Source organism: Sitophilus oryzae, unplaced genomic scaffold (assembly GCF_002938485.1).
Source record: "Sitophilus oryzae breed Bouriz unplaced genomic scaffold, Soryzae_2.0 scaffold_637_pilon_pilon, whole genome shotgun sequence".
NCBI classification, from domain to species: Eukaryota; Metazoa; Arthropoda; class Insecta; order Coleoptera; family Curculionidae; genus Sitophilus; species Sitophilus oryzae.
The window spans coordinates 2,054,705-2,080,480 of record NW_022147237.1 but is presented as its reverse complement, the minus strand read 5'-3'; the positions used below and the strand labels follow the sequence as shown (position 1 = coordinate 2,080,480).

The following is a 25,776-nucleotide window of genomic DNA, read 5'->3' as shown; positions in this document are numbered from 1 at the left end:
ATAGTTTCGTTGTGGCTTTGCAAAGTGTAACGAACATAGACATTCGAAATGCTGCTAGTGGCGGCGCTGCGAGCGGAGACGGTGCCAACTCTGTCTAGTGGATCTAGTCTAATGGGCAGCAGTTTGAACATTTAATGTAGTCTTTGTGGTTTTATTTTTTATATTAACTGAGAAGCCCGATTGAAGTAACCTGTTGAGTTTGTATTAAAATATATTCTTTTGTTTTTGTTACATTTATTTTTTATTTGCTTCGTATTGTTCGAATTTATTTAATTACTAATACATGGATTAATTTGAAAGTAGATATTCGCTTGTTTCCTTTAATACTCGGCATGACCTACCAAGAGGAAAGTCGATATCTTTAAATAAATTGGAATTTTAAAGTTAATAGTGAAAATAAATATATAGTGTTATATATTTTTGAGAAGCCCATGCCAAACTGAATCAGGAAATTTAAAAATATACAGGGGGTTGTATTTAAAATAACATAAGTAAAGTTAATATGTAAAAAAATATTTTTTTCGAAAAAAGTCTGACTACGCCGCTGTATTCTACACAGAAAAGTGCCTTTAGAATGTTTAATTCATTTTTGCGCAGTTGTTGAAATAAACAAACAATCGAACATCTTCAAAAAGTACAAAATTTGAGAATCCCCCTGTAGCTTCGAAATCGATCAAGATAGCCACGATCTGTTTGCGCCATTATGATTTTTTCAAAAAAAGAACCCGAGACTGCAGTATCAAAATTTGAATATTTCTGACGGTTTCCTAGATACCCTATAGAAACAACCAAAATGGTCCACCTTGTACATGTGTATTAGTTTAATTCACAATACCATTTCTTAAGTAATTTCATGGAGATTTGGACGGAACGCCAACATTTTCATTTCCTCAGCATGTAGTAGTTCATGTAAAATGCTAATTTGATGCTCTGCAACTTTCATTGTATGGTTTATTATTTAGAATGATCATTTCCGTGTGACGAACGTTTGAATGTCACTTTAATGCGTTTACCAGAAAAATTGGTAAATATCACCTTTCTTCATCTTTCGATATTCGCCATACTACTGGACCAAATTGAACGAATTACTCATTATACGCAGAATTTATAATAATAATAATAGCTCCCGTATATAGCGGTTAACGCCTTGGGAGTAGCAAGGTACAGCTTGCCATGCTAGAGCCGTTCGGTATACAAGGAAGGTAATGTGGCTAGCACTACGCTTCAACCGCCTATTATTACCTCAGGATTTTGAATCGACAAGTACTCATTTTAGGCTGAGTCGACCTAGGTACCCAAACTATTTTTATTTTAATAAAAAATAGTCGGCTGATGAAATGCCGGGTGTAGGATTCGAACAAACTACCTTGAGATTGGTAGACGAGAGCCTGTACCTCAACGCCACCGAGTACCTTATACGCAGAATTTACTGGTCTTTAATTTACGTAATAGTGAAATATTCGCTAGAACGCAACGTTTCGGAACTATAGGTGAAAAGCTGAAAAAAATCCAAGAATTTTATCATATTTTGGACCTCCTGAGTCGAACGGCGGTCGAGCAACCGTGCAAAACTAGGATACTGATCTGTCATGTCAATTGAACAAATCAAAACCATAATTTTGCAACACTATAATAGATCTTATTTGACTGGCCTATAAGGTGAAGATATTCCGTAAATTAATAGAATCACAACTCTGTAATGAGAAGTGTGGCGTAGCGAATAACCTGAAAGATGGACAGTGACATAAGAGCAAGCTATAAGAGTTACAATACATTTCAAATATATTTATTTGCATTTGATGTAAAAATGTTAAGAATGATGTGAACATATAAAATTGATTTTAAAAATAAAATAATAAACAAAAACACAACATGCAATAACACCGTAAAGATTATAATAAAAGAAAATGTTTAATTGCACATACTATTATTATGCGTTAGATATCCCTTGTGAAGCAAACTACACCTTTTTAGTGAATAATGATATGAATGAAAGTTAAAAAAATGTCAGTTACAACCTAGCCAAAACGTTGAAAATGTTATAAACTAAGAAAGCTAATATTATTTCCGGTAAAATTTCTGTTAATTGCCGAAAGTTTGTAAAGTGGCTATACGTCAAATGCAAATAAAAATATCTGACTGCGACAACAATGGGAAAATTTCAAAGGTGGAGTTTACTCCGAAAAAGAGACTGATTTGGCAACTCAATCTATGAATAATTCAACAAATGATCTAACACACAATTTAAGTGTCAAAAATAAAAATTATGTATAAAGTATAACAGATTATATCATGGCAGATTCTTTATAAATTATACAGGGTGGCGCCTCTCATACGCCGCAGAAGCTCCAAGGAGAACGATAGTTTAATCGAAATTAAATTTTGGCAGCATATTATGTAGGTTAAGTGAAAGCATTTTATAAAAATACTAATTGAAGCCTGGCGCATCCGCCACGATCAGGGAAAAGATACTTTTTATTTTTTTTCAGTTAAATGAAAAACAAAAAATCCGGCGACGACAGTTTTTAGAAGAGCCAATTAGCTATCTTTAAGTAAAAAAAAGCAACTTTCTAGAACAAGTCGTTAATTCAGTAGAGACGACACAGATTAACATTAGCATTTTATATATTGTAGATATAGCATTATACAGGGTGTCCCCAAAAAAAGTTACACATCAAAGTTGTGTTTTTTCTAATGGAACATCTTATATATTAATTGATTTTCTGATTCTAGGAAAAAAATAAAGGTGAGTTTTATTTAAGAAGCATATATCTAAAATGTAAGGATTTTGACATATTTCACATTTTGTGAAAATAAAGAGTAAATTTTAAATTTCAATAACAGCTACCTAAATTTTAGTTGACCTTGTATAGCCTGATATTTAATTACAGTAACCATTGTATGTTAAACCAAATTGAAATTTGACCCGAAAAGTTATACAGGGCCAGACAAAATTAATATTGAATATTAGTCACTTTTAAAAGCAAGTTACTCCTTTATTTTCAATGGAACAGTCAGTATATTATTCCGGTGTTCACTGGGGAATTTATATATCTTCAAAATATTATTAAGGTTGCCTACCCCTCAGACAAAGATTTTCCTAGATATTTTAATTTTTATGATTTTGCGTCAGTAGATCTTTGTTATTTGAAAAAAATTAGGGTGGCTGTGTAGATTGTAGAGTAAAATACTCAACGGTAAAAAAAGATACACGTTTAAAACATATTTTAATTATTACAGAATTAAAACTAGATATAAACCTTTAATTATGGGACAAAAATTAGCTAGATGAAATCAAATGCTCAAAATGCTTCCTTTCCTGTTAGTTGCATAAAATGATTGTCTTTTCAAAAGGATATTTTCATTTTAAAAGGCATATGTGGAGTTCTACCTCGAAAAGCAGCTACAATCATTTCTCTCATGTTGTCGACAATAGTTGGTCGAGTTTTGTAAACACTGTCCTTAATATATCCCCATAAAAAAACCCAGACTAAATAAATAAAATCAGAAGCATTTAAGTATTCTATTAACGCACACTGCATTCACCAACTAATAAAATCATATCAATTCTCTCTGATGTAGGGATAAGTTTGCATTTTTGGCAAATTTCTGAGAAATTTTTTTGTTTTCGCTGACAAAATGATAACTAGTTGTTAAAGTTGGACTAATTAGATAGCTATGTTGAATTAACATCAGATATATCACAGCCACCTAGATTTTATCAAATAATAATAAAGATCTACTCAGATCAAATCATGTAAATGAAAATGTTTAGGATAATCTTTGTTTGAGGGGTAGGTAACCTTAATAGTATTTTGGAGAGAGATGAATTCTCCATTAAATATCGGAATAATATACTGGGTGTTTATTTAAAATAAAAGAGCTTAAAAATAACATGCTTTTAAATGTGACCAATGTTCAATATTAATTTTGTCTCACCCTGTATAACTTTTTGGATCAAGTTTTAATTTGATTTAAAGTACAATAGTTAGTTTAACTACATATTAGGCTATACCGGGTAAATTCCAATTTAGGTAGCTTTTATTGTAATTTAAAAATTGTTCTTTATTTCTAGAAAATGTTAAACATGTCAAAAACCTTAAATTTTAGTCATATACTTCTCTTATAAAACTCACCTTTATTTTTATCCCAGAATCCGAAGAATCTGAATGAAAATATTTCTCCCAGAATGTATAAAAAACACAACTTTGATATGTACCTTTTTTTGGGTACACCTTGTAGAACTTTCTATATTTTTAAAAAGTGCTCTCAAACTGCCGTTCTCATTGGAGCCTCCGCGGTGTATGAGAGGCGCCACCCTGTATTATTATTTACCAATATAATTAATATTCAGAGATTGATAACCGTTAAAAAATTTAGCCTATCAAAAAATATGTGAAAACTACAAAAAACCAGACAATACTTTTTGGCAACACTAAATTTTATCGGTACCTCGAGTAGGACCTGAATCCGACAACATTTTTTTCGCAAAATATCCAATGTCGTTCTTTTCAAGTGTTCGTAACGTCGTTCGATTGTGAAGGGTTTTGGGAATTGGTTTCTGGGGAAGATTCGTCCAAAAGTTTAAGGAGTTCTTTAGGTACGTTCTTGGAAGACATTATTCGTGGACATTTTGCGAGAATGCCTTCGATGGTACCCAACTTACTCGCCCCCAAATGATCCTGTAGTAATTTAAAGGCCCTAGAGGGTACAATTTCTGAAGACACTTCACTCCAGGAATCATAGTATTGTTTATATTCACTATAATCGCCGTAGAATTCTTGAGGTGTTTGAGCAGGTGTACTACACTCAGTATCTCCTCTTAGAGGGGATAAAAGACTACTAAACTCTTCTGATGGTGTATCCCCATTACTATCTATTCCTTCTTGAAGTATTTTAACTGCTGCTGCATATAGTTTTTCTTTAGGCATGTTTTTAAACATCTGCGCTTTTTTAGATCTTAGTAGACTTTGAATTAATTCATTTACCAGCTTTTCATTAACCGGAGCTGTTTCATCGTCATTCTCGTTGCACTTTGCAAGAGGTAAACTGAGTTTGCTTCTACTAGGGGACAGTCGATTTTCTCCCCTGTTTTGTCTAACAGATAACCTACTAAATTTATCTTCTTTCTTTACAACTTCAATCTCATCTTCTTCCTCATCACATTCCTCTTGGAGAAGCTTAAATAGCCGAGAATGAGTAGCAGCACGTTCGTACCTGGTAAGTTTTTTAAGTTCGGGAAATTCCTCGTTGTCAGAAATGTGTCTTGACACATCAGAAATGACGCCCGAGTCGACTTCCTCCTCTTCAGAATATTCTTCAAACGATTTTACGCTACTTTTTGTTGAAGCAGTTTTACTTCGACTCTCTGGAGGAATTTCTATAGCTGATATCCTCGACTTAACTGATTCGTTAACTTCTTCAACTTCCTGAATCTTTTTCTGTTTTTGAGATATACTTCTCTTCAAAGCTTCGATGCGATTTTTTATAGTTCGGGGTTCATAAGATTCAGATCCACTATTATTATTCTCGTTATCTTGGTTATTATCCATGTTATATTTTTCTTCAGGTTCTGAAGAATCAGTATCGGAGGTTTCGTCAGATTCCAGTTGTTGGGGATTATAATTCACGTTTGAATCACAATAAATATCTTGATTCGGTTCATTTATTTCAATTTGATTATCACAAATTTCTCGACTCTTACTAACGCTACTATCTCTAGAGCCAGCAGAATCGTCATTTATTTTGTTTGTAATTTCATTGGATTCGTTTGACTCCCAGATACTTTGTGTTTCAAAAATACTTTTTTTACGTGGTTTAAAATCGTCTTCGTCATTTTTGATTTGGCTCCAGAAGTCTACTTCATCTGAATCCTCATTAGATTCTTCATTGATAGTATCATGCAATTCCCCATTAAATGTGCTATCAGTATTTTTAGTACTATCGACATTTTCAACTTGATCTTGCTGATAGATATGAGTATTTTCAATATCTGTATGTGTGTGGAATTCATCTGATTCTGCATTTTCTTCAGTTATGGTATGAACAGAATTATTACTGTTAAAATCGTCCAGTGTCCAAAGGCCGGAGTTTCTTTTAATCTCTTCTAATTTGGAAGCAAAGCTATCAACTCTCATTAGAGTGCCACCTCCGGATATTACTTCCTCGGATTCTTCATCTTCTTTTAAAATGTCATATATGCTATTTCTGTTGGATGACGGTATATCATCGAAGAATGAATTATCAAAAATGATACTAGTGGTTTCTGATAAAGACTTACTGACATTACTTTTTGTAGTATTTCTTTCTTTATCTTTTTTCCTTAATCTAACTTCGACAACTTCATTTTCGATAGTATTTATTACAGTTTTAGATGTTTCATTTTTATCATCTTCAGTTTCTTTAATATCATTGTATTCCTCAGTTTCTTTTTTATCTTCTACTTTAAGAATATCCCACCAATTTTCTTCAGAGTGTATAGTTTCAGAACTGGATTTTTTTCTGGATGATGTCTCCGTGATGTAATCGTTAAGCTTCTCCTCGTTTTTAAGCGTTTCGTTATTGACATTACTCTTACTAACCACCAAACCTTCATTTACTTCTTCTGATTCACTTTCTGTTTCGGACATTTCAACTATTTCAGTCTTTTCTTCTGCTGCGTAATTATTATTTTCCCTTACAAATGGTGGTATACATCTTGATTGAAATGTTGTATTTTCGAACATAAAACTGGCGGATGATTGACTTTCTCTTCCACATGATTTTACAATTTGTCCATTGCTAGTGGTAACAGACACCTTCTCAGTAGCTTCTTGAAACAAATTAATTTTGTATTTTACGTTTTGAATAGAGAGAAAATCTTCCATGTCTTCATCGTCACTGTTAGCTTCAGCGATTGTAGTTGATTCACTAGCCACACTACTTGGTCTGAAAGACCTACGGCTGTCTGCGCGTTCAGTTTCCTCAAAGATTACACTGAGTTGATGGGGAATAATTTCTTCTTTATTGCTTACGATTATGACTTCATCTTCATCATCTTCTTCACTTTCCTCTTCTGAAGTATCTTCCGTTTCTGTGTCAGTCTCTGTATTACTTTCTTCTGCGTAAACATTTATATTTGAGACTGACTTAATTGATCTAATCTTACAAGGTTCATCTATTGTTTGACAAAAGTCCTCTTGTTGTTCAATTTGAGAACATTCATCTATTTGCTGTTCCGGTGGGAGTTTGATGTTTATTTTCTCTTGCACGGTAGTGGGAGTAACTGTAATTCTCGGTGCAGCTGATTGGCTACGAATTTCAAAGTGGTTTCTTAGTGAGTGGACTGTATTTGAACTGTTATCTAGACTATTTCTTCTTTTCGAAGACGTTCTATTACTGTTATAGTTTGACATTTCATCCATTGAAGAATATCCACTTAGTTCTTCGTTTTCGGATGCCGATGGATAATAGGGATAGTGTGGCATCATAGGAGGATATCCATAATAATAATTATAATAGTATGGATCATAATACGGTGGATACATTGGATAAGGTGGATATTGATTAGGGTGGTTCATCGATTCATCTGAGTTATTCGGATGCTCATTAAATGACCGTGGTGTTTGAGGTCTCCGATATTTATCCGTTCTAGGAGGAGTACTTTGTGATCTAATTGAACCACTCGTTGGCATTTTAGGTGCCGGATAATTCCAACAATAAGCTGGCGGAGGAACAACGGGTGGTGGTACTGAACTTGGTAACGGTGTTGATCGTCCGCTTTTAGAACTTCTATCACTTAATTTTGACGATGAATCGGATTGTTCTTGCGGATAGAATCCATGGTAGTATTCAGGCCAGTATGGAGGAACATATGGCATTTGGGGCACTGGTGTTGCCCTATTACTTCTAGGAACATTTTTATCACTTTTGGACGAATCTTGTTGATCTTGAGGGTATACATGGGGATAATATTCGGGCCAAAAAGGGGGAGGATAATAGGGATAGTTATAATGATTAAAGGGATTAATGGGTATTTCTTCGCTGTAGTTGGCATTGGCTAGAAGAAACCAAGAAATAGGACTGTTCACTTTGATTTCGTCTAATTTATGTGTTTTATTCTATATATTTAAGTCATAGTGATGATAAAAATATGAAAAGAAAATAGGTCAAGAATCAAGAATGTATAAGTTAGTTATATCGTATTGACGCACGAATGAATCATGCATTAAAGAGACTAGATATAAGTGTCTGTGATAAAAATATATTGTAAATATCTCGTCTCTTTAACGTATTACATAGAGAATGGTATTTTTATACTCTCTTACCACCACTGTCTGATGGGGCTGTCATGGCTTGTAAAATTTTGAAAGATCGGCTAGGTATATTACTTCCCATATATTTTTTTGGTTCGGGTACTACTTGTTCACTGGGATGTACGTAAGGTTGAGGCTGACCATTTCCAACTAGAAAAAGAAAAAGAAAATATTTTCTTTTTATCTTAAGAATTATTTAATTTCTAGCGAATGTACTTAGGTGACTACGTATCGTTTTCTATAGTTTCAAGAGATTAATGATATAGGATAGAAGACTTATAACTATTTTTGGTTAACAGTAATGTTGATCATGAAACTCGAATTCTAATCTACTTTAGTTAGGGTCGTTACAAATCTTAAAAGAAATTGTAATTAAATGGTGTGGTACGACCTATATTCCGGAAACTTCGGCAGCATATCCTTCAGATAAAAATAAGTTCGTATAAATGTATGTCCTAAAATGCTTCTGAGATACAGGGTGTAGAAGGTTTATTTTTATTTCGATTTTTTCCAAAAAAAATTTTGAAGTAACGTCAATATTAGAATGAAAATTGGTGTCTTTTGACATGAGAAATTTTATTTTGATGTCAATATGACTCCTATTTGTAGGGGGCGCCACCTACATGTGTTTTTACTGTTTTGAAGAGAAATAACATTTTGTCCGTACCTATATAAAAGCTACTGTGTGAAAAATATACATTTTCTGAGTTTTTACGTAAAAAATGTCTTGATTGTAATGTCTCTTGACTGAAATAGTTAATTTAGGATTTTTTTTAAATTAATCATAAATTTTTCTGTGAAAAAATGATGATAAAACAGTTTCTGTTGAAGTTTTGGCACAAAAACATTTCAAATTTATGATTTCAGTCTAATAACTATTTTAGTCAACATGTTTAATTTATGTCAATGATGATCGGTATTGATTATTTCGATTCCAAATATCTCGAGAATCATTACTCGTAGCGATTTTTACCAAGATATCTTTTTTACGTAAAAGCGCCGTAAATGTATATTTTTTTTACTCAGTAGTTTTATACAGGTACGGACGAAAAGTTATTACACCTCAAACCAGTTAAAAAATATGTAGGTGGCGCCCTCTACAAGTAGGAGTCATATTGATATCAAAATCAAATTTCTCATGTCAAAAACTCCCAGAAACCATTTTTCATCCAAATATTGACTTTACTTCATAAATTATTTGGAAAAAATCGAAATAAAAATAAAATTTCTACACCCTGTATCTCCGAAACTAAGCATTTTAGTACATACATTTATGCGAACTTTTGTACTTATTTTTATCTGTAGAATATGCTGTCGAAGTTTCCGGAATACAGTTACAGCAGATATAAAAATGTGTTGAGTATTTTAAAAATGTTAGTTTCTACCACCGTAAAAAGAAAAATATATACCACTTTGGTCAAGTATTCTAAATATCCTGGAAGGTATATATCCTCCTCTATATCGGGGATTTTCCTCACACTGAACAAAAATATCTAAAAAAGCATAACGTGCTAAAATATTTTCAAAATATCACAAAAATCTTTTGAAAAAAATTCTAATAGTTCTTTATAAATTACCTTGCCTAAAATGACCATTGTCATTGATTTTTACTTTCCTAACTTGTTCAGTCATCTCTTGAGGATACCTTGGTGAATGTTGTGTAACCGGAGTATCATCATCTTCGTCGTCATCAGTTCTGGTAAATTTCTGGAGTACTTTAAAGGAGTTTGACTGAGGAGGTTGTGTTCCCCAACTTAGTTGCCGATTTAGATTTCTAAAATATATATTTCGTGGTAAGTGTCCTCCAAAACTTTTATGAAAAATTTAACACTAAGATTTTATGGACTGAAATTTCGAAAGCAAATTTCAATTACCAAATAAAACAGATATTTCTTATTAAAAAAAGATTGAAGACTAAACTCCAGTATCGGTAACAAACTAATTCAGTTTTTATGTCTGTTTCAAATCTATATTTAACCGTACCAATGCTAAAAAAGATATTTACGCAACTGCTTTATTTAACTTTATTATAAAAAGGATTTAACTAATTCAATTAATATTTTATTTCCAATAATAAAAAAGTGTTTTATGATGTGCGCCAACAAACTACGCCTACGATAAGAATAACTGGTTAAATCGTATTCATAAAAAAATACTAGGTGATGGTCGATGGTAGTTCAGTTTTACTTAAACAAATATTTGAGTTCATTGCCGCATTTATGCAATAGAAAATTTGGTACAGGTTAACAACCGAATTAAACGTTTCTGATCTTTTAGTTATCATCGTCGAAATACAATTTATATATCGGCACATAAATTTAAAAATTTAATTTCCCAATTATTCTAAAAAAAGATTCAATCAAAAGATTGTAGAAAATTTTCAAAAATGCTTCTTTTTGAATTTACAGTTTTTCCATGTTCTAAACTTATTAGAAAAACTTTTTCGAAATTAGTTGGAATATTTTGACATACCTATACGGCTTTACTGATATGAATAAATGTACGGTAATCTCAAAACATTTTCCGATTCACATTTCCGATTCATCAATCATCAATCATATCGAAATTGACACTAAAGCCTATAAACCTGACTAAACGAAATTTTGGTCAAACATGTTTAAATTTGTTGTATAATTTAAGATACCGAGCAGCTCTTTATGCTACTTTATAGAGCATTTTACATATAAAATGACAGTGATTTTCATTTCATAGCCATCGCTGATGCCATTTTTTTTCGATTATACGGTATATTGTTTCCCAATTTTACATTAAGTTCATCTCATAAATCCATCATAATCTGGTAGCGCTGTCGTCATCGCTTCTCATTCAAAGTTGATCACGTGCAACGAAAATGGTTTTGCGGTTATTTAAGGTATATAAATGGTTGTGTATTATAGATTTTATTAGAGTATATTATGTTCAAATCAACTTTTGAGGAAACAAAAATCAATTTATTTATTTTGATGTTAGTATCCTTACCTCTCATTTCCTGGCGTTGTTGGTGGAGTTCTTCCTTCAATTTGAATAGGAATTATCCTGACACCATCACTTTCCACCTTAGTTTGTTGATGAACTTGCCTAGTTTGTTGATATTGATTACTCTGCGTCTGCTGTTGCTGATATGGACTAGGACTAACTTGTTGCCTCGGTTGACCTACACAATTTATTAAAAAATAACTTCCGGTAAAATATTTGCTCACAGAATTTACCTTGTTGTGGTGATCCTCTTGCTCCAGGATGTTGCAATACAACAGGTTGAGTTATATAAACAGCATTAGATGATGTCTCTTCAGGTTGATTTTGTTGGTAAGGTCCTGTACGAATTTCAATGTGTACAGGAAACGAGTTAGGGGAAGGCTGTTGATTCTGCTGACCTTGTGGAGGCCTGGAGGAAAGAATTAATTTCGTTGAATAAACAGAGACATAGAGCATATTTACCTAGGCGAGAATTGATTTTGTTGTTGTCTGATTGGTTGTGGTGGCGGCTGTTGGGATTGGACTGGTCTTGTTGGTTGCTGCCACCTTTGCTGCATATTAGGAGCTGCAGGTGGCGATTGAGTGGATTGATTTCTCTGTAAAAATATACTTATTACACCGACCAAAGACTTTTTACAATACTACATTACTTCTTCTTCATCTCTCCGAGCCCACGGTGGCAATTCTTGTTGCTGTTGGCTATGTTTCTGTTGCCAAGGTCTAGGCGCTTCTTTTAAAGGTGGCGTTCCTGGAGACTGAACTTGGGGTTGTCTGTCTGGTGGTGTTGGTGGAGATACAACCCTTTGCTGATTTGGAACTTGCTGTTGATCGTAAAAAATAGTAATTTCATTTCTACCTTTTAATTTCTACTTACTGATTGACTTATTGGTGGAATATATAAAGATCCCACGTTAGAACTAGTATTTTTTTGTGGTGGTTCTTGCTGCTTAGGTATCGTTGGCTGTCGCTCAATAATTGGTGGATGGAACCCAGCAGGTTTAGGGGAATTCGTTGATCTTTCCTGGAATTGGGGTTGTGGTGGAGGTGGTTGATATTGAGGCTGCGGTTGTTGATATTGTTGAGGGGAAGGTGGTTGAAACTGCCTTTGAGGAGCTTGATATTGAGACGCAGGTTGTGGAGGTGGTGGTGCTTGTTGATATTGAGGAGTTGGTACAGGTGCTTGTTGATACTGTTGTTGTGGTGGCTGATAAGGTGGTTGAACTGGCCGCTGCTGTTGAACTGGTGGCGAAGCAGGAGTTTGATACCTAGGCGACTGAGCTTCAATGTTTCTTTGAGGTGGGGCTGGTGGTTGTCGGTTTCCTTCGTCATACATCTGTTCCACAAATGATTTTCTAGGAGCAGGTCCTCCAGTCTTCCGTAATAGTGCCATCGGATTATCGGGAATAATCTTAGTCATATCGGGCCTTTCTAGCACTTGATTGTCACCTGTTGTGACTTTTTGTGTTGGTAAGGGGCAAGTTGGTGGAGGAGGTGGAGGTGGAATATTTTTCTGCATTGGAGGTGGTGGTGGTGGACCAGGAAATACTTGTACCTTGAAAAACATACAAATTAATGACGTTTATTACGAAAAATTTACATTTTTTTACCTGTGTTTGAGGTCTCATGGCTGCTAGAGCCGATGGTGGTAGAGGGCCGACATTTTGAGGTGGCGGAGGTTTGGGCACATCAGATACACCTCCAAGATTAGCATTGCGTTCGATCCGGCGTTGCATTCTTGGAGATCTGACCTCCGTTAAATCGATACCGCCTGGGGTGTAAGTGAAGGGTTTCTTGTCTTTCGTCATCATCGCATTTTGAACGCATTGTGGAGGATCCATTGTATTTATTAGCTAAAGGTAGTTTTTTTAAATTATATATAAATTAATTATTTTTATATAGAACGTTGATTCCATAAGACTTAGGAGAGTAAATTTGGTTACCTCTGAATTAACTTTTTCACAATTTGTATGTCCTTGCGTTATATTAAGTTGTTGCCCAAACTCCGGACCTCTGTTGGGGAGCCGTGTTAGTCTGAAACAAATTTGACTTATTGTAGCAAATTTTATATTATGGTAAAAATAGTTCATGAAACAACTAATATGTATTATAAAAAAATGATTTTTAGTCATAGATAATTATTTTTCATATGATATTTTGCCATATAATGGGCTATTTAAACTTATGAAGCTAAATCATGCAAGTGTTAAATAAAATAAATATATGATTATTCGATATACTTTTCTGGATTGTTGTGGCTTGTACTTGATGAAAATTCATTTTAAATTAATTTTAACAAAGACTTTGTTGTCAATTTCCTCTTTGTTAAAATGTATTTAATAATCTAATGTGGTTTTCTCATTTTGTAACAGTCTTTCTAATGAAGTCTTTCATCGATAGCGAAATGTAGATCAAACTGTTAATTTTTTTTACTGAAGTTGAAATTTAGGCAGTCTTTGTTTAAAATTGATATTCCTTTTTTAAGGAATAAGAAACCTTCTTAGGGTATAGTTCTTTAATCAGATGGAAATCCAATCGGCATTTATTGAGATAGTCTTACGTTAAGTATAGACAATTTACAAGAATGACTTGGCTATAATTAAATTTTAGTATAATGTTTAAATATGATGTTTCCGTATTTAGTTAGACGGTTTATATTAATGACTTTTATTTCCTTTATGTTAATTGAACTGTATATTTCCTCAATTATTCAATATTTATAACGAATATTTCAATAATCTTCAAAAAAATTATTGTATATTCATACACATTCCTATTTACATTTTTACTGTATACATACACAGTTGAAAATTAAGTTGCATGTGACATGTGAGCTAAAGGAAATTATTTAATATACATTACAAAAACAACACTTATTGTCTGAGTATAGTTTGCTTAACGTGAGTGCAACCAAGCTCACCATTCAAAGATACGCTTCATCGTTTAAGAATCATGTTATTAATGAATTATTTATCTCTGACTATAAAAATCTAATTAATTTTAAATCGACGTTCATTCTTGGTTCAACCCAACTGTTTTATGTTATGGATCATGAAAAGCTGGGTATGTATTTGGAATTTTATTATAAATATTATTTTTTAAATCAGTACGTTTATTTGGAACTCTTAATAGTATAGACAGATATTTCGAATTAAAAATAAAATTAGGTTAAATGTGTTGTATCCTGGCTGGATCATATAAATATCGCCAACTTATGTATTCTAAAATACAAGTAGTTTTTTATGTTTTTCCAAAATTATTTTCAAGGCTTGCCAACGGGATTGTTTTGCACCACCCACTTTAATGTTTTCGTATTCACTCTATCTATACAGGGTATTTTTGTATAGGATTTTGCAACAGAATTTTAACTAAGATACATCCACTAAAATTGCAACTATTTTTTATCGTTCGTATTTTTTTAACAAAATAAATTACTTTTTTATTAATTTTTGTGTAAACCTATTTTTAATATACATCTTTCTCTGATAATAATTTGTGGCTATTGATAAGTTAATAATAATCTTCAATAATATAATATAAGGTAACCATTTCAAAAATACTCATCGGGCAGTAGCACTCCATATGAGACTCCTGGCTTTTAACTCATCAAACTAATTTGCATACAAAATTTTAGTCTATAAAAAATCAGTTATAGATAAACAAATTTTTATTAGAATTATTAACGCATGTTAGTTGATTTATATCGTCAAAATTATGATGTACATATCTGTTTGTCTTTTCAGCCACATCCTCTATATCATTGTTTTTTTTTACAGTGTGTAGAAATTGTACTGTTAAATATGCTAGTATATACTTCGCCGATAGACCTTCAAATATCCTTCACAAATCAAAACTCTACTTGGAATATCACAGCATCAAATTTGAGCCAGTTTGATAATCCGAAGGTAGACTTGAGTATCCGAAATTATAATGCCACAAATGCTACAACTTTATTCAATAACAATGTATCTATCAAGGAAACACCACTATATAGAAATCCTACTAATCATGTTGAAAACAACCCCAATGATTTCGAGCTTTCCAATCCAAGTTTAAACGTACGTACTTCATTCCATAACGATCTATCTACCAAGGAAATACCACTATATAGAAATCCTATTAATCATGTTGAAAACAACCCCAATGATTTCGAGCTTTCCAATCCAAGTTTAAACGTGCATTCTTCATTCCATAACGATGTATCTACCAAGGAAATACCACTAAATATAAATTCTATTAATGAAGTTGAAAACAACCCCAATGATTTCGAGCTTTCCAATCCAAGTTTAAACATCCCTACAGAATATAGTAGTGCAGTTCCTTTAGATGACAGTTACCTGAATGTACCTAACCAATTAGATTCGGGTTTGGGGTATTCTGGACATAATTATGATAATGTAAATTATCCAGTTAATGCAGATTTACTTAATGTTGAAACACAAAACGTAAGCGTGGCTATTCAGTTCAATAATAACACAGTCAATGCCGGAAATCAAAACATAAATCTACCGAATATCAGTAATATTGTAACAAATTCATTAAATAATCAAAATGCCACTACTGTAGGTAACACAATTCAGGAAGCAACTACAACAAGTGTACCAGTAGACCAGACAAGTCTAACATCACAAACTGTTCTAAGAAATGAAAATAATACATTACTATTAAACAACAGAACTATATTTAACGAGACTAGAAATGGGACTTTGAGAAACTTGAATCTAAGAAATGGTAATATAATTCACTATCACCATCATCAGCATCTTCACGATCATGATCATGTTGAAAAACACAAGCATATTTATGTGAAAAATTCCAAAGTGCCTTTTGCTAATCTGCGTAACCAAGCTCAAAGTACTTATCCTAATCAAATTTTGAAGAGTTATAATACTGACACAAGCAACCACTATCGCTACGAGCAGCACACTCATTACCAGAGACATCGTAAGAGGAAATTTAAAAGACCGAAAAATAGGATCACAGGGTATAAGATTTACTATACGAAATATAGATAGATCTATAATATTATTTCGATTTATAGAAACAACATCTTTATTTTATATTTTTATAGTTATTTAAAAACTTGCATTAATGAGTTTTAGAAACGTAGATTGTTTGTAACATAAATGCTCAAGGTGTTCCAATTTTGAGCCTCATCATCGGAATGTGAATTTGATGCTGATCAAAATGCCACCTTAAAATTTATGAATATTGTTATTTAATTATCTATTATTGTTAAGTAACAATGTTAATTTCTGGTATAATCAAATACAGCTTTTAAAATTCAAACATGATGTTTAATTTTTAGCAAAATAAAACACAAATTTACCCCAATACACCAAAACACTTTTGCACTGGACGCGCGTTTCGCTAACCATGTTAGCATCATCAGGAGATGATTAAAACCAGCATAAGCATCTGCTAATGATGCTATTATGGTTACTAAAACGCGGGTAGTGGTAAAAAGAAAGTGTTTTGGATTCCTGAGATGAATTAGTGATTTATTTTGCTATTATAACACCAAATGTTCCAACCCCAAACTATAATAATGTTTATTTTTGTTTAAAACCTCTTAACCGATTTCAAAAAAAAATATGGGAATTTTCATACAATAGACAAAAGGTTAATATTTGCCATAAAAGAAATGACTGCTGCCATTTTATAAGTAAGCTATATGATAAATACCATCGATCGTAATCTTCAAGCCAACTGTATATCAATATAAAAACATTTGTAGGTTTTATAGCAATCACAACTTTGTGCTATTAAAAATTAAAAAAAAATATCTAAAATAATTTTTAAAATTTTATATAGAATGTCAATATAGTGTAGCGAAATCGCTCTAATATGCCCCACCCCCTTATGTAATTTTATATAGTAAGTTAACTCAATCTATGTTAAACTCATTCTTTGGAGACTAAACTTATACTTTGGAGAGAAACGACAAAACGATACACAGTCATCTAATCTGATCTGATCGGTGGACTCATTCAACATCCTCTTCCAAAAGGCGTACATCGTAGAACTACCAGACAGCATAACTTAGAAGTAAAGGTAGTATGACTCAGAGTTGTCTAACGTTCTTCCAGGTGCACATGGTGTTATCATTTTACTTGCTGATTGTAAGCTGGACTTTACTGATCTTCAGCACTATTATGAAGATGAGAAGGTGGCAGCTGTATCAGTCTGTATAACCTTTTCCCAACTTCTGTTTCTATACCCTTCATGCCATTTGTAGATTGTATAGAAGAAGGAAGTTAATCACCGGGATTTTAAAGATCTATTTGTCCCCCTTTCTTGAGTTATAATTCATCATACAGTCTCAGGGCTTTGACAAAAACCATCTCTGATATTACTCCACACTCCATCTCCGATATCAGTCATACGAAAGTTTATGGCACGAATGGTTGTCGTCTCGGCGTACTCAGTGATGTGATGTTCTGGAGGTTCCTCACTTTCTCCACATAATCTACATTCGCTGCTGTTGCTAAGCTTCAATCTACTGAGGTGTTCATTGAGGAGACATTGAGTATCCTGTTAAAAACCCCGTGACAATCCGAAGATTGTTCTTACTTAAATCTATGAAAATCTTTGATTTTTTTCTGTCGAAGTTTCTGAGTAATGTCATCGAGTGTCTTACACCGTTGGAGGGTTTCCATACCAGGTTACTGATGGAGTCTTCTAGGTTCTTGAGTTCCGCTTCAAGTTGGTTTTCACTTGGGAAACAGAACGGTTCTGGTTCAGTTACTAGAGTGTTCGCTCCTATTCTAGCTATATCGTTTGTTTTTTTCATATTCTTCTATCCCTTGGTGAGCTGACACCCATAGTAGAAGGACTTTATTTGCTTTGCCTAATTTGTTCAGCTTCTCTAGGCATTCTTTGACCAACTTCCAATTGATGATTATTGAGTTGTTCACTTTGACCTGCTTGACTATCAGATAAGATGGCTATTTCTTGTTTTCGATAGTTCTTATTTAAGATAAGATGTACGCATCTTTCGATAGCGTAGATTCTTACCTGAAGACCCCCTTTTTACCCCCCATGTTATACTAGACAGGGTAGTCTTTGCCTTCAAGGCATACCACTGAAAGAGATAATTGGCTCATATCCCTATTGTACTCTGTTTTTAAAGTATTGATATCATCTATTTCACAAGAAGACGTCTCGGAGCGTTGCTTTAATGTATTTCTTTAGGCGTTTTTTAATGCATTAACTAAATTTAACTCTCAAGTTCAATGTTATTTCTAAACCGATGCTCAAATGTATTTTCATTTTGAAGTAAAATTCTTCAAGTTGAAAATTGTAAATAAAATTTCATCTAAATTTAATGCAATAAAAATCTGATTTGTCATTTACGAAAATTGTTCCTAATTTATGTCTCGTACTGTTTCAGACCGAGCACTTAAGTGATTAAGAAAATGTGCCTAATTGACTGCAATATACGTACAGTGGTCCTTTAACGTTTTCGCTTACCAGCTGAAAAGATTTATTATGCACTGAGCGCGCAAGTATCTCGCAGCGTCGCCATTCAGACGTTGCGGTGGGTGTAAAAAATGCGAATGCATAATAGTGCGTCGACCAGGCCTTTAACGCGAAACAGAGGGCCTGCATGTTAGTCACAGAGGAAACATTTTAAGGCGACACCACCGCTCGATGCGGTTTTTATATCGAGGAGAATTTCGCATTCCTGGTACCGTATCGGCTTAGTAACAGACCAGCGTCAATTTCTCGTTACTAAGAATGGAATTTGAACATTGCTTTTTTCACTTTACACAGAAAAAATATCAAATCTTTCTAGAAAGCTGTATGCTTTTTTATAGTAATTAAATTTGTGTTGATTTAAGCAGTATTTTAACATTTAATTTATCTGGTACTCTCAGCCACATTCAAGGATGTGGCTGAACCCTTCTTTTCTTTTTTTCCTTCTTTTTTTAGTATTGATCTACTCTTATTTTGGATCAAGACATACTGCTACCCAACCGATTTGAAAGAAATATCGTTTGGAAAATATTTGTAGCCCTCTAGGATCAATAAGCATTGCAGTACACTGTACAGGATAAGCGCGAACAATAACGTATATGAACTATACCGGGTGGTACATTGGCGTTAGAATTTTGAATTGTCCAAATATTGGATCTCTTATTAATTTTACAGCTAAGTCGCATAGGTTTTTTAAAGGTCTACCTATGCTGAATATACATGTCAAATTTGAACAATTTTGGACAAGCCGATTTTATGTAATTTAAGAAAAACTGCATTTATTTTCAAATTAAAACTGAATTAAGGTAACACTACAAAACCAGTCAAATGGCAACATACTTTAAGTTGTCGACCTACGATTTTATCATTGTCAAATGTAGAAGAATTAGAAGAATTGTTGTCAAATGTAATTTGTTGTGCTATCTACACTATTTCATTATACTACCTACCTTAGTTTAGTATCTCCGAAATGTATTCTTCTAATTTAAAACTGGTTCGAATGAGGCAAAAGCCTAGCGTTAAGAAAATACAATTTGACATTGGCAAAATTATAGGATGACAACATAGGGTACGTTTATATTTGCCTAGCCTTGTTACCTGTTCAATTTTTAGTTTAAAAATAGATGCAATTTTTCTGAAATTACTTAAAATCGGCTTGGCCAAAATTGTTCGAATTAGGTAAGTGTATTTCACAAACGCAGGCCTTTTAAAAACCTATTTACGACTTGGCAGTAAAATAGGGGAGCCAATATTTGTACAGTTCAAAGTTTGCAGGCGATTTCCTGTTTCCAACGATGATGTACCACCACATGGTGTAATAGTCCAAGTAGTATACAAGAAATTAAGAAGCTGGGACATGTTCAGGGAAGCAATGACTCAAGACTAATAAAAATGACTTGGGGAGAACATGGGCGACTAAAACTTAGATGGCGTGACAGCATCCCTAAATACCTTCAAACTATGGGGATCATCAAATGGGAAGAGATCACTCAGGACTGGAATGAGTGGATGAAAATTGTTGAGGCGGCTAACTCTTATTTAATTCCGATCTTCTATGTTTCTCACTCTAGAGATTCACACAAGAAAACCATAAAATCTCAGACCTAATAGGGATCTACTACAGAAGGAGAGTGTAGGCAATACACTCGTTCAACTTTTTTAGCTTTGCGAAAAAGTTCTTCTGTTTGTTGCCATCATGGCCTATTTTATTGTCATGTCGCTACGTGAAACCTATGAAGTGTCTACAGTGTTCACAAAAAGGTTGTAATGCATTCGATACAAAAAAAAGAAGTTTTAACTTTACTTTAACACCTTTACTATAGGTTTCTTTTCTAGCTATTGCCCACTAAAATCATCATTTATCATCATTCATCAGCTTAATCAACCATTTCCAATTATAGTGTAGCCTCCCTCACATATTTAGATACTCTGTAGTTCTGTAGTTGGGTTTTCTCATTGTTGTCTATTGTTGGCTATGCGGGCCCAAGTTATCCCTGCCAATTTCCTAATATCATAGTCCCATCTCAGATTTGGTCTTCCTCTATTTCTCGTGGATACAGTGCTGTAATTTTTATGGTCCACCTTTTGTCTGCCTCCTTCTTGCCACGTTTTCTGCTCCACTTAAATATTAATTTAAAAATTGAATCCATGTAGAGACTACAGTTGTGTGGTTAATGAAAACATTCAGATGAATCATTAAAATACTTTATGCATGTGTGTGTGTGACCAAATAGAAGGTTTATGAATAAATGGTAAATTTGTATTCTAGTGAAAAGAAGGGCAGAACTTTAAAATGATGGTCGAGGTCTGAACTTACAGAGTATATCATAAAAGAGAGTCAGGTTGAAATTGGAGTAAAATCCAATCAATCAAATCAAAAAATGAACAAAATGAAACCCTAATAATTCACCACAGTACACCAAAATACTTCACTTTAGCACACATGTTAGCATCATCAGCAGATGTTTAAAACCGGTTTTAATTATCTGCTGGGGAATGCTTAATCATCTCTTATCGCAACGCCCGTCCAGTGAAAAAGTAAAGCTTTTTATAGTGTTTTGGTGTATTATGGTGAACTGGTGTTTTAATTTGGTGTTGTAACACCAAATGTTCATACCCCCAACTGAAACAATCTAAATGATAAAATGTGTAAAACATATCAAGGATATATCTTAATTGATGATCTCCGATTTCAACCAATATTGACTGTCTGACAGAGCCGTACATATGCCTCAAAAAGTTTATTCACACTATTGCCATCGAATAAGAGTTTGTTGGTCCATGATATCATTTCGTGTAGCTTTGCTTGATCAGTGATCAAGAGAAACTTGATGTAATGAAGTAGCCGGACCGTTTTTCTATTATCTTATTGGTTTTAAATTGATATACGTTCTATAAATTGATAATACTTTTTCAAAATTAAGAATTTTGGATATTCCTTTTGACTTTTTGATCTTAAATAATTAAAATACCAGGACATTTGATACCTTCTACTTTTATGGACTGATTTAAAAATAGATGGAAGTAACGGAGTATACTATCTTAAAGGAAATTATGTAGGAACTTAATATTTTCTAATGCAATAAACACGATTTATTAATAAATGATGATCGTTTATATTTTTCACACATAATATTTATAAATTGTCAGGAGGCCTTGAAGTTAATAATATTTTTTAAACGATTTAACACAATTGCACATCTTATTTTGCTTAATTTATAATTCTCACGATAATTCTATTGTCATAGTATTTTCTTACATAACGAGATAATTATTATAGAACACATTATTAATATTATTTAAACCTGGTCTTTAAATAAACCTACTTCAATACGATAAATTTAATTATTTTTATACCAAATTTCGGTAGGTAGTGGATTTAAAGAAAAAAACTTTCATTATACAAAAACAAATGAAAAATTTACTATCAAATCATTGACATCAAATCATATAGAACACAATAAAGAACATTTTACAATTTCAAAATATTAAAAATCTGAATATTTTCTTTTCTACTGTATTTTTAAATCAGTGGTAATTAGCAACGGGCATGCATAATTAATATACTAATTCTTTACATACAAATTAACTGAATTAAGTGTTGAAAATAAAGGAATGCAAAGAAAAATAAAAAAGCAACACAAAAATAGAAAGAAAGTATTTCAATGTAAACATCTTAAAATAGCTTAAATGATATTTTGGATATATTTATGCTTTTGGAGTAACATCTAAAGATATTTTCAAGATTCTTAGTATAAATCATACTCACAATCACAAATTTAATGAAAATCTGTTTGGTAGATAAAATTATTTAAGAATGTTTTCAATAAATATTTGAAACATATTGAGACAGATTTCAAGATATTTATTGACAAAATGGATTTGATAAGAAAGTTGAATAGATCCCTTTACTTTTGGTAGAAAATTGGTCCTATTTGGTGAAAAATAATTGATTTTTCTGCATTTTTTTGTTATTCAAAACTTCCGGCCTAAAAATTGCAAAGGAAATTATAAATGCAATACATTAAAATATAATCGGAATATCCGAAAATAATCGTTATTATTTACTCAACCTTATTTCTTTTATGGTCACGTGACAACATGTTTCTAGGGGGCTACAAAAGCTACAGTGTTTACAGTGGCTACATAAACTTGGTAAAACCTTCGATACAAAAAAAACACAGAAGTTTTAACTTTAATACCTTTAGGTGTTCTTACTGGATATTTTCCACAAAAAATGATTCTTAGTGGATGCTACAGATTTCTGCAAAACTTCAGTTGATTCACTAAACTACTTACTCATTACAATATTTAGGGCAATAGGAAATTGCGGTAGGGCAATAGGAAATCGGGTGGTGCATCGTCGTTGGAAACATAGGAAATTGCATGCAAACTTTAAACTGTCCAGATAGTGGCTCCCCTGTTAATTTTACAGCAAAGTTACAAATAGGTTTTTAAAAGGTCTGTGTATGCTGAATACACATGCCAAATTTGAACAATTTTGGACAAGCCGTAATTTAAGAAAAATTACATTTTTTTAAATTAAAACTGAACAGGTAACAATGCAAAACCAGGCAAATGCCAACGTAGCTTAAGTTGTCATCCTATAATTTTGTCAATGTCAAATTGTATTTTCTAAACGTTAGGCCCTTGCCTCATTCGAACCAGTTTTAATTACAAAAATACATTTCGGGGATACTAAGTGTAGGTACTGTAACGTAGTAGCGTCGATTGAACAACTAAGAAGATGCGCAAACTTTTGGGCGATTTCCTGGCACAAAACCTGTCCGAGATGTAGCTGGCGATACTGTCGCCGCTAGTCAACCTGTTCGAGATTTAGTTTAACTCTGCGCCGCTGCGCGCTTATAGTTGTTTACAGCGCAGCGGATAAAGAATACTGTACCGTTGTTCTGCTTTCAGTTGACAGGGTGAGTGTTTTTTTTTGGAGGTGTAAAATACCTTTACGTACGGAGTGTGGGACTCAATCTCTCCTTAAGCTGCCTGGAGGACACTACCCACTAAACATCACCCCCTCGCTCCTGCCACGTCTACCTGGACACGCTGGACGCATCTCCTCAAGTAGACGCCGGACTGTTCCTTTTTTTTTTCATTACCCCTGCTCTTCGCTGTATTTTGCCTCTAGTATATTTTGGGCCAGTTTTGAGATGGCTTCAAAGTTTTCTCTTCTTTCTGTTACCGATTTTAAGAAGGTATCTGCGGAGATGTTGCCACTAATCGTCATGCGTGTCTCACATCTTTCCTGTTCCCATCATTTTTTTCCACAATAAGGGGCCGTCCTCTGCCGGAAACACTGCGACCTGTGAGGCCTATTGTGTTTGTCCCCTTTCTATATCTGCACCCATTCTCCTATCCTTGTGCCCTGCACTAACTTATGCAGGTCCTTGATAGGATGGGAGCATAGTTCCTCCGGTTCTAGCCTAGCTTTCCCAAATAAAAAGTGTCGCTTGCGATCCAGAGCCTCGCAGTGACATATTATGTGCTCCGCTGTTTCAGGATCTTTATCGCAGAGTCTGCAGCAAAGACTTCCTTGATACAGATTGAGCTTGTTCAGGTAACACTTGACAGCCATATGTCCTGTCAAGAGGCCTGCTTTTAATCCGCAGTTTATTCCTGCTAAGCATTAGCAGTTCTTTTGCGGTTTTGGAGCTAGGTCCTGGATAAAAGCTTGCTGTGCCTGTGCCCCCTGTCTGTTTCTCCAGTGGACATTCTGCTTTTCCCCTGATCCAGAGTTTTAATGCACTACGGGCCATACATTTGGGTATTCCCAGTACTGGCTCTGGACCAAGATAAGATGCCGATGATCCTTGCCTAGCTAGCTCATCGGCTTTTTCGTGCCTTGGATGCCGCTGTGGCCCGGCACCCAGAATAATTTAATTCTGTTCCGTCGAGCCAGAGCTTCCAGTTCACCTAGGCATTCCCAGACGAGTCTCGACGATACCTTTGGCTCATAAGCGCCCCTGAAGTGCCGCCAGTACTGTCTGGAAGTGCCGCCTGACTGTCTGAGCATATATTGATGAGCTTATCTGAATAAGCTCTTCTATTGTTTTCTCTCGCACATTGTAGAATGGCGAAGATTTCTGTCTGGAATACGGTTGAGTGTTTACCCAAGGAAAAGGATAAACTTACCCTTGGTTTTTCCCCAAATACTCCAGCTCCTGTTCCTTCAGCGGTCTTTGACCCGTCTGTATACCAGGTTAGTCCATCCTGAAGGAATGTTATATCTGTCCACATTCCTGGATCCATTTTGTTCACCTCGAATGCTGTTCCCATCTTGGACAAGCAAACATTGTGTGTTCTGGAGTATCCTTGGGTTCAGCACAGTATCGGCATTCCGCGTCATCCCTCTTTCCAATTTTACACAGGTAACTCCCAAAATTTCCGTGGCCACTCAATATTTGAGTAAGATAGAAATTTACCTCTCCATGCTTTCTTTTAATCCACATATTTATATTTGGGATAAGCTTATATGTCCATCTTCCTTTTTGTGATACTTCCCATTCTGCCTGCCACTGCTGCACTGTGCGGTTTCTCTCCATCTCTCTGCTTGCTCTGGTTTGTACTTCACCCTTGAGAAAGAGTCGTTCTCTTTCTCTTGAGAGAAGATGCAAGGGCACCAGACCCGATATCACCAAGGCTGCCTCAGTTGAAGTTGTCCGATACGCCGAGCAGACCCTCAAAGCCATGGCTCTCTGTGCACCTTCAAGTCTTTTTTTATTTACGTGCATATTGATTGCTTCGTTCCACACAGGTGCTACATACATAATAATATTCTGGCACGAATATGCTAACACTCTTCTCTTTGCTGGTGTTGGACCCCGAACGTTTGGCAGTACTGCGGACAACGCTTTAGCAGTTCGTTGTGATTTCAGACACACCTCCTTGATGTGCTGGCCCATCGTGAGTGCACGGTCTATGTGGAATCCAAAATAGTTGACTTGCTTTACTGGATTTATTATTATATCCTTAAAATTAAACCTTATATGGTCAACTTTTCTCTTGCGGCTCAGAG

At 34.1% G+C, this 25,776-nt stretch overlaps 2 protein-coding genes across 5 annotated transcripts in view; one reads left to right on the top strand and one right to left on the bottom strand.

Moving 5' to 3' along the window:
• LOC115887760 (putative mediator of RNA polymerase II transcription subunit 26) overlaps window positions 1-25,776 on the bottom strand; it is a 151,651-nt gene that overhangs the window by 4,648 nt on the left and 121,227 nt on the right. For 3 of the 4 annotated variants that reach the window (XM_030907257.1, XM_030907255.1, XM_030907256.1), the window contains exons 2-12: window positions 13,211-13,301; window positions 12,878-13,120; window positions 12,145-12,822; window positions 11,921-12,091; window positions 11,733-11,866; window positions 11,504-11,679; window positions 11,274-11,448; window positions 9,872-10,068; window positions 9,704-9,787; window positions 8,307-8,444; window positions 4,453-8,038 (exon numbers count right to left, since the gene is read on the bottom strand). In XM_030907257.1, coding sequence (XP_030763117.1) covers window positions 4,512-8,038; window positions 8,307-8,444; window positions 9,704-9,787; window positions 9,872-10,068; window positions 11,274-11,448; window positions 11,504-11,679; window positions 11,733-11,866; window positions 11,921-12,091; window positions 12,145-12,822; window positions 12,878-13,108 — 5,511 coding nt within the window. In that variant the 5' untranslated portion in view covers window positions 13,109-13,120; window positions 13,211-13,301 and the 3' untranslated portion in view covers window positions 4,453-4,511. The remainder of the gene's footprint in view (window positions 1-4,452; window positions 8,039-8,306; window positions 8,445-9,703; window positions 9,788-9,871; window positions 10,069-11,273; window positions 11,449-11,503; window positions 11,680-11,732; window positions 11,867-11,920; window positions 12,092-12,144; window positions 12,823-12,877; window positions 13,121-13,210; window positions 13,302-25,776) is intronic. The other variant, XM_030907258.1, reaches the window with a different exon arrangement.
• LOC115887782 (GATA zinc finger domain-containing protein 14-like) lies at window positions 15,068-16,282 on the top strand. Its single transcript, XM_030907278.1, has one exon. It carries the CDS (start codon window positions 15,068-15,070, stop codon window positions 16,280-16,282), a length of 1,215 nt encoding a protein of 404 aa, XP_030763138.1.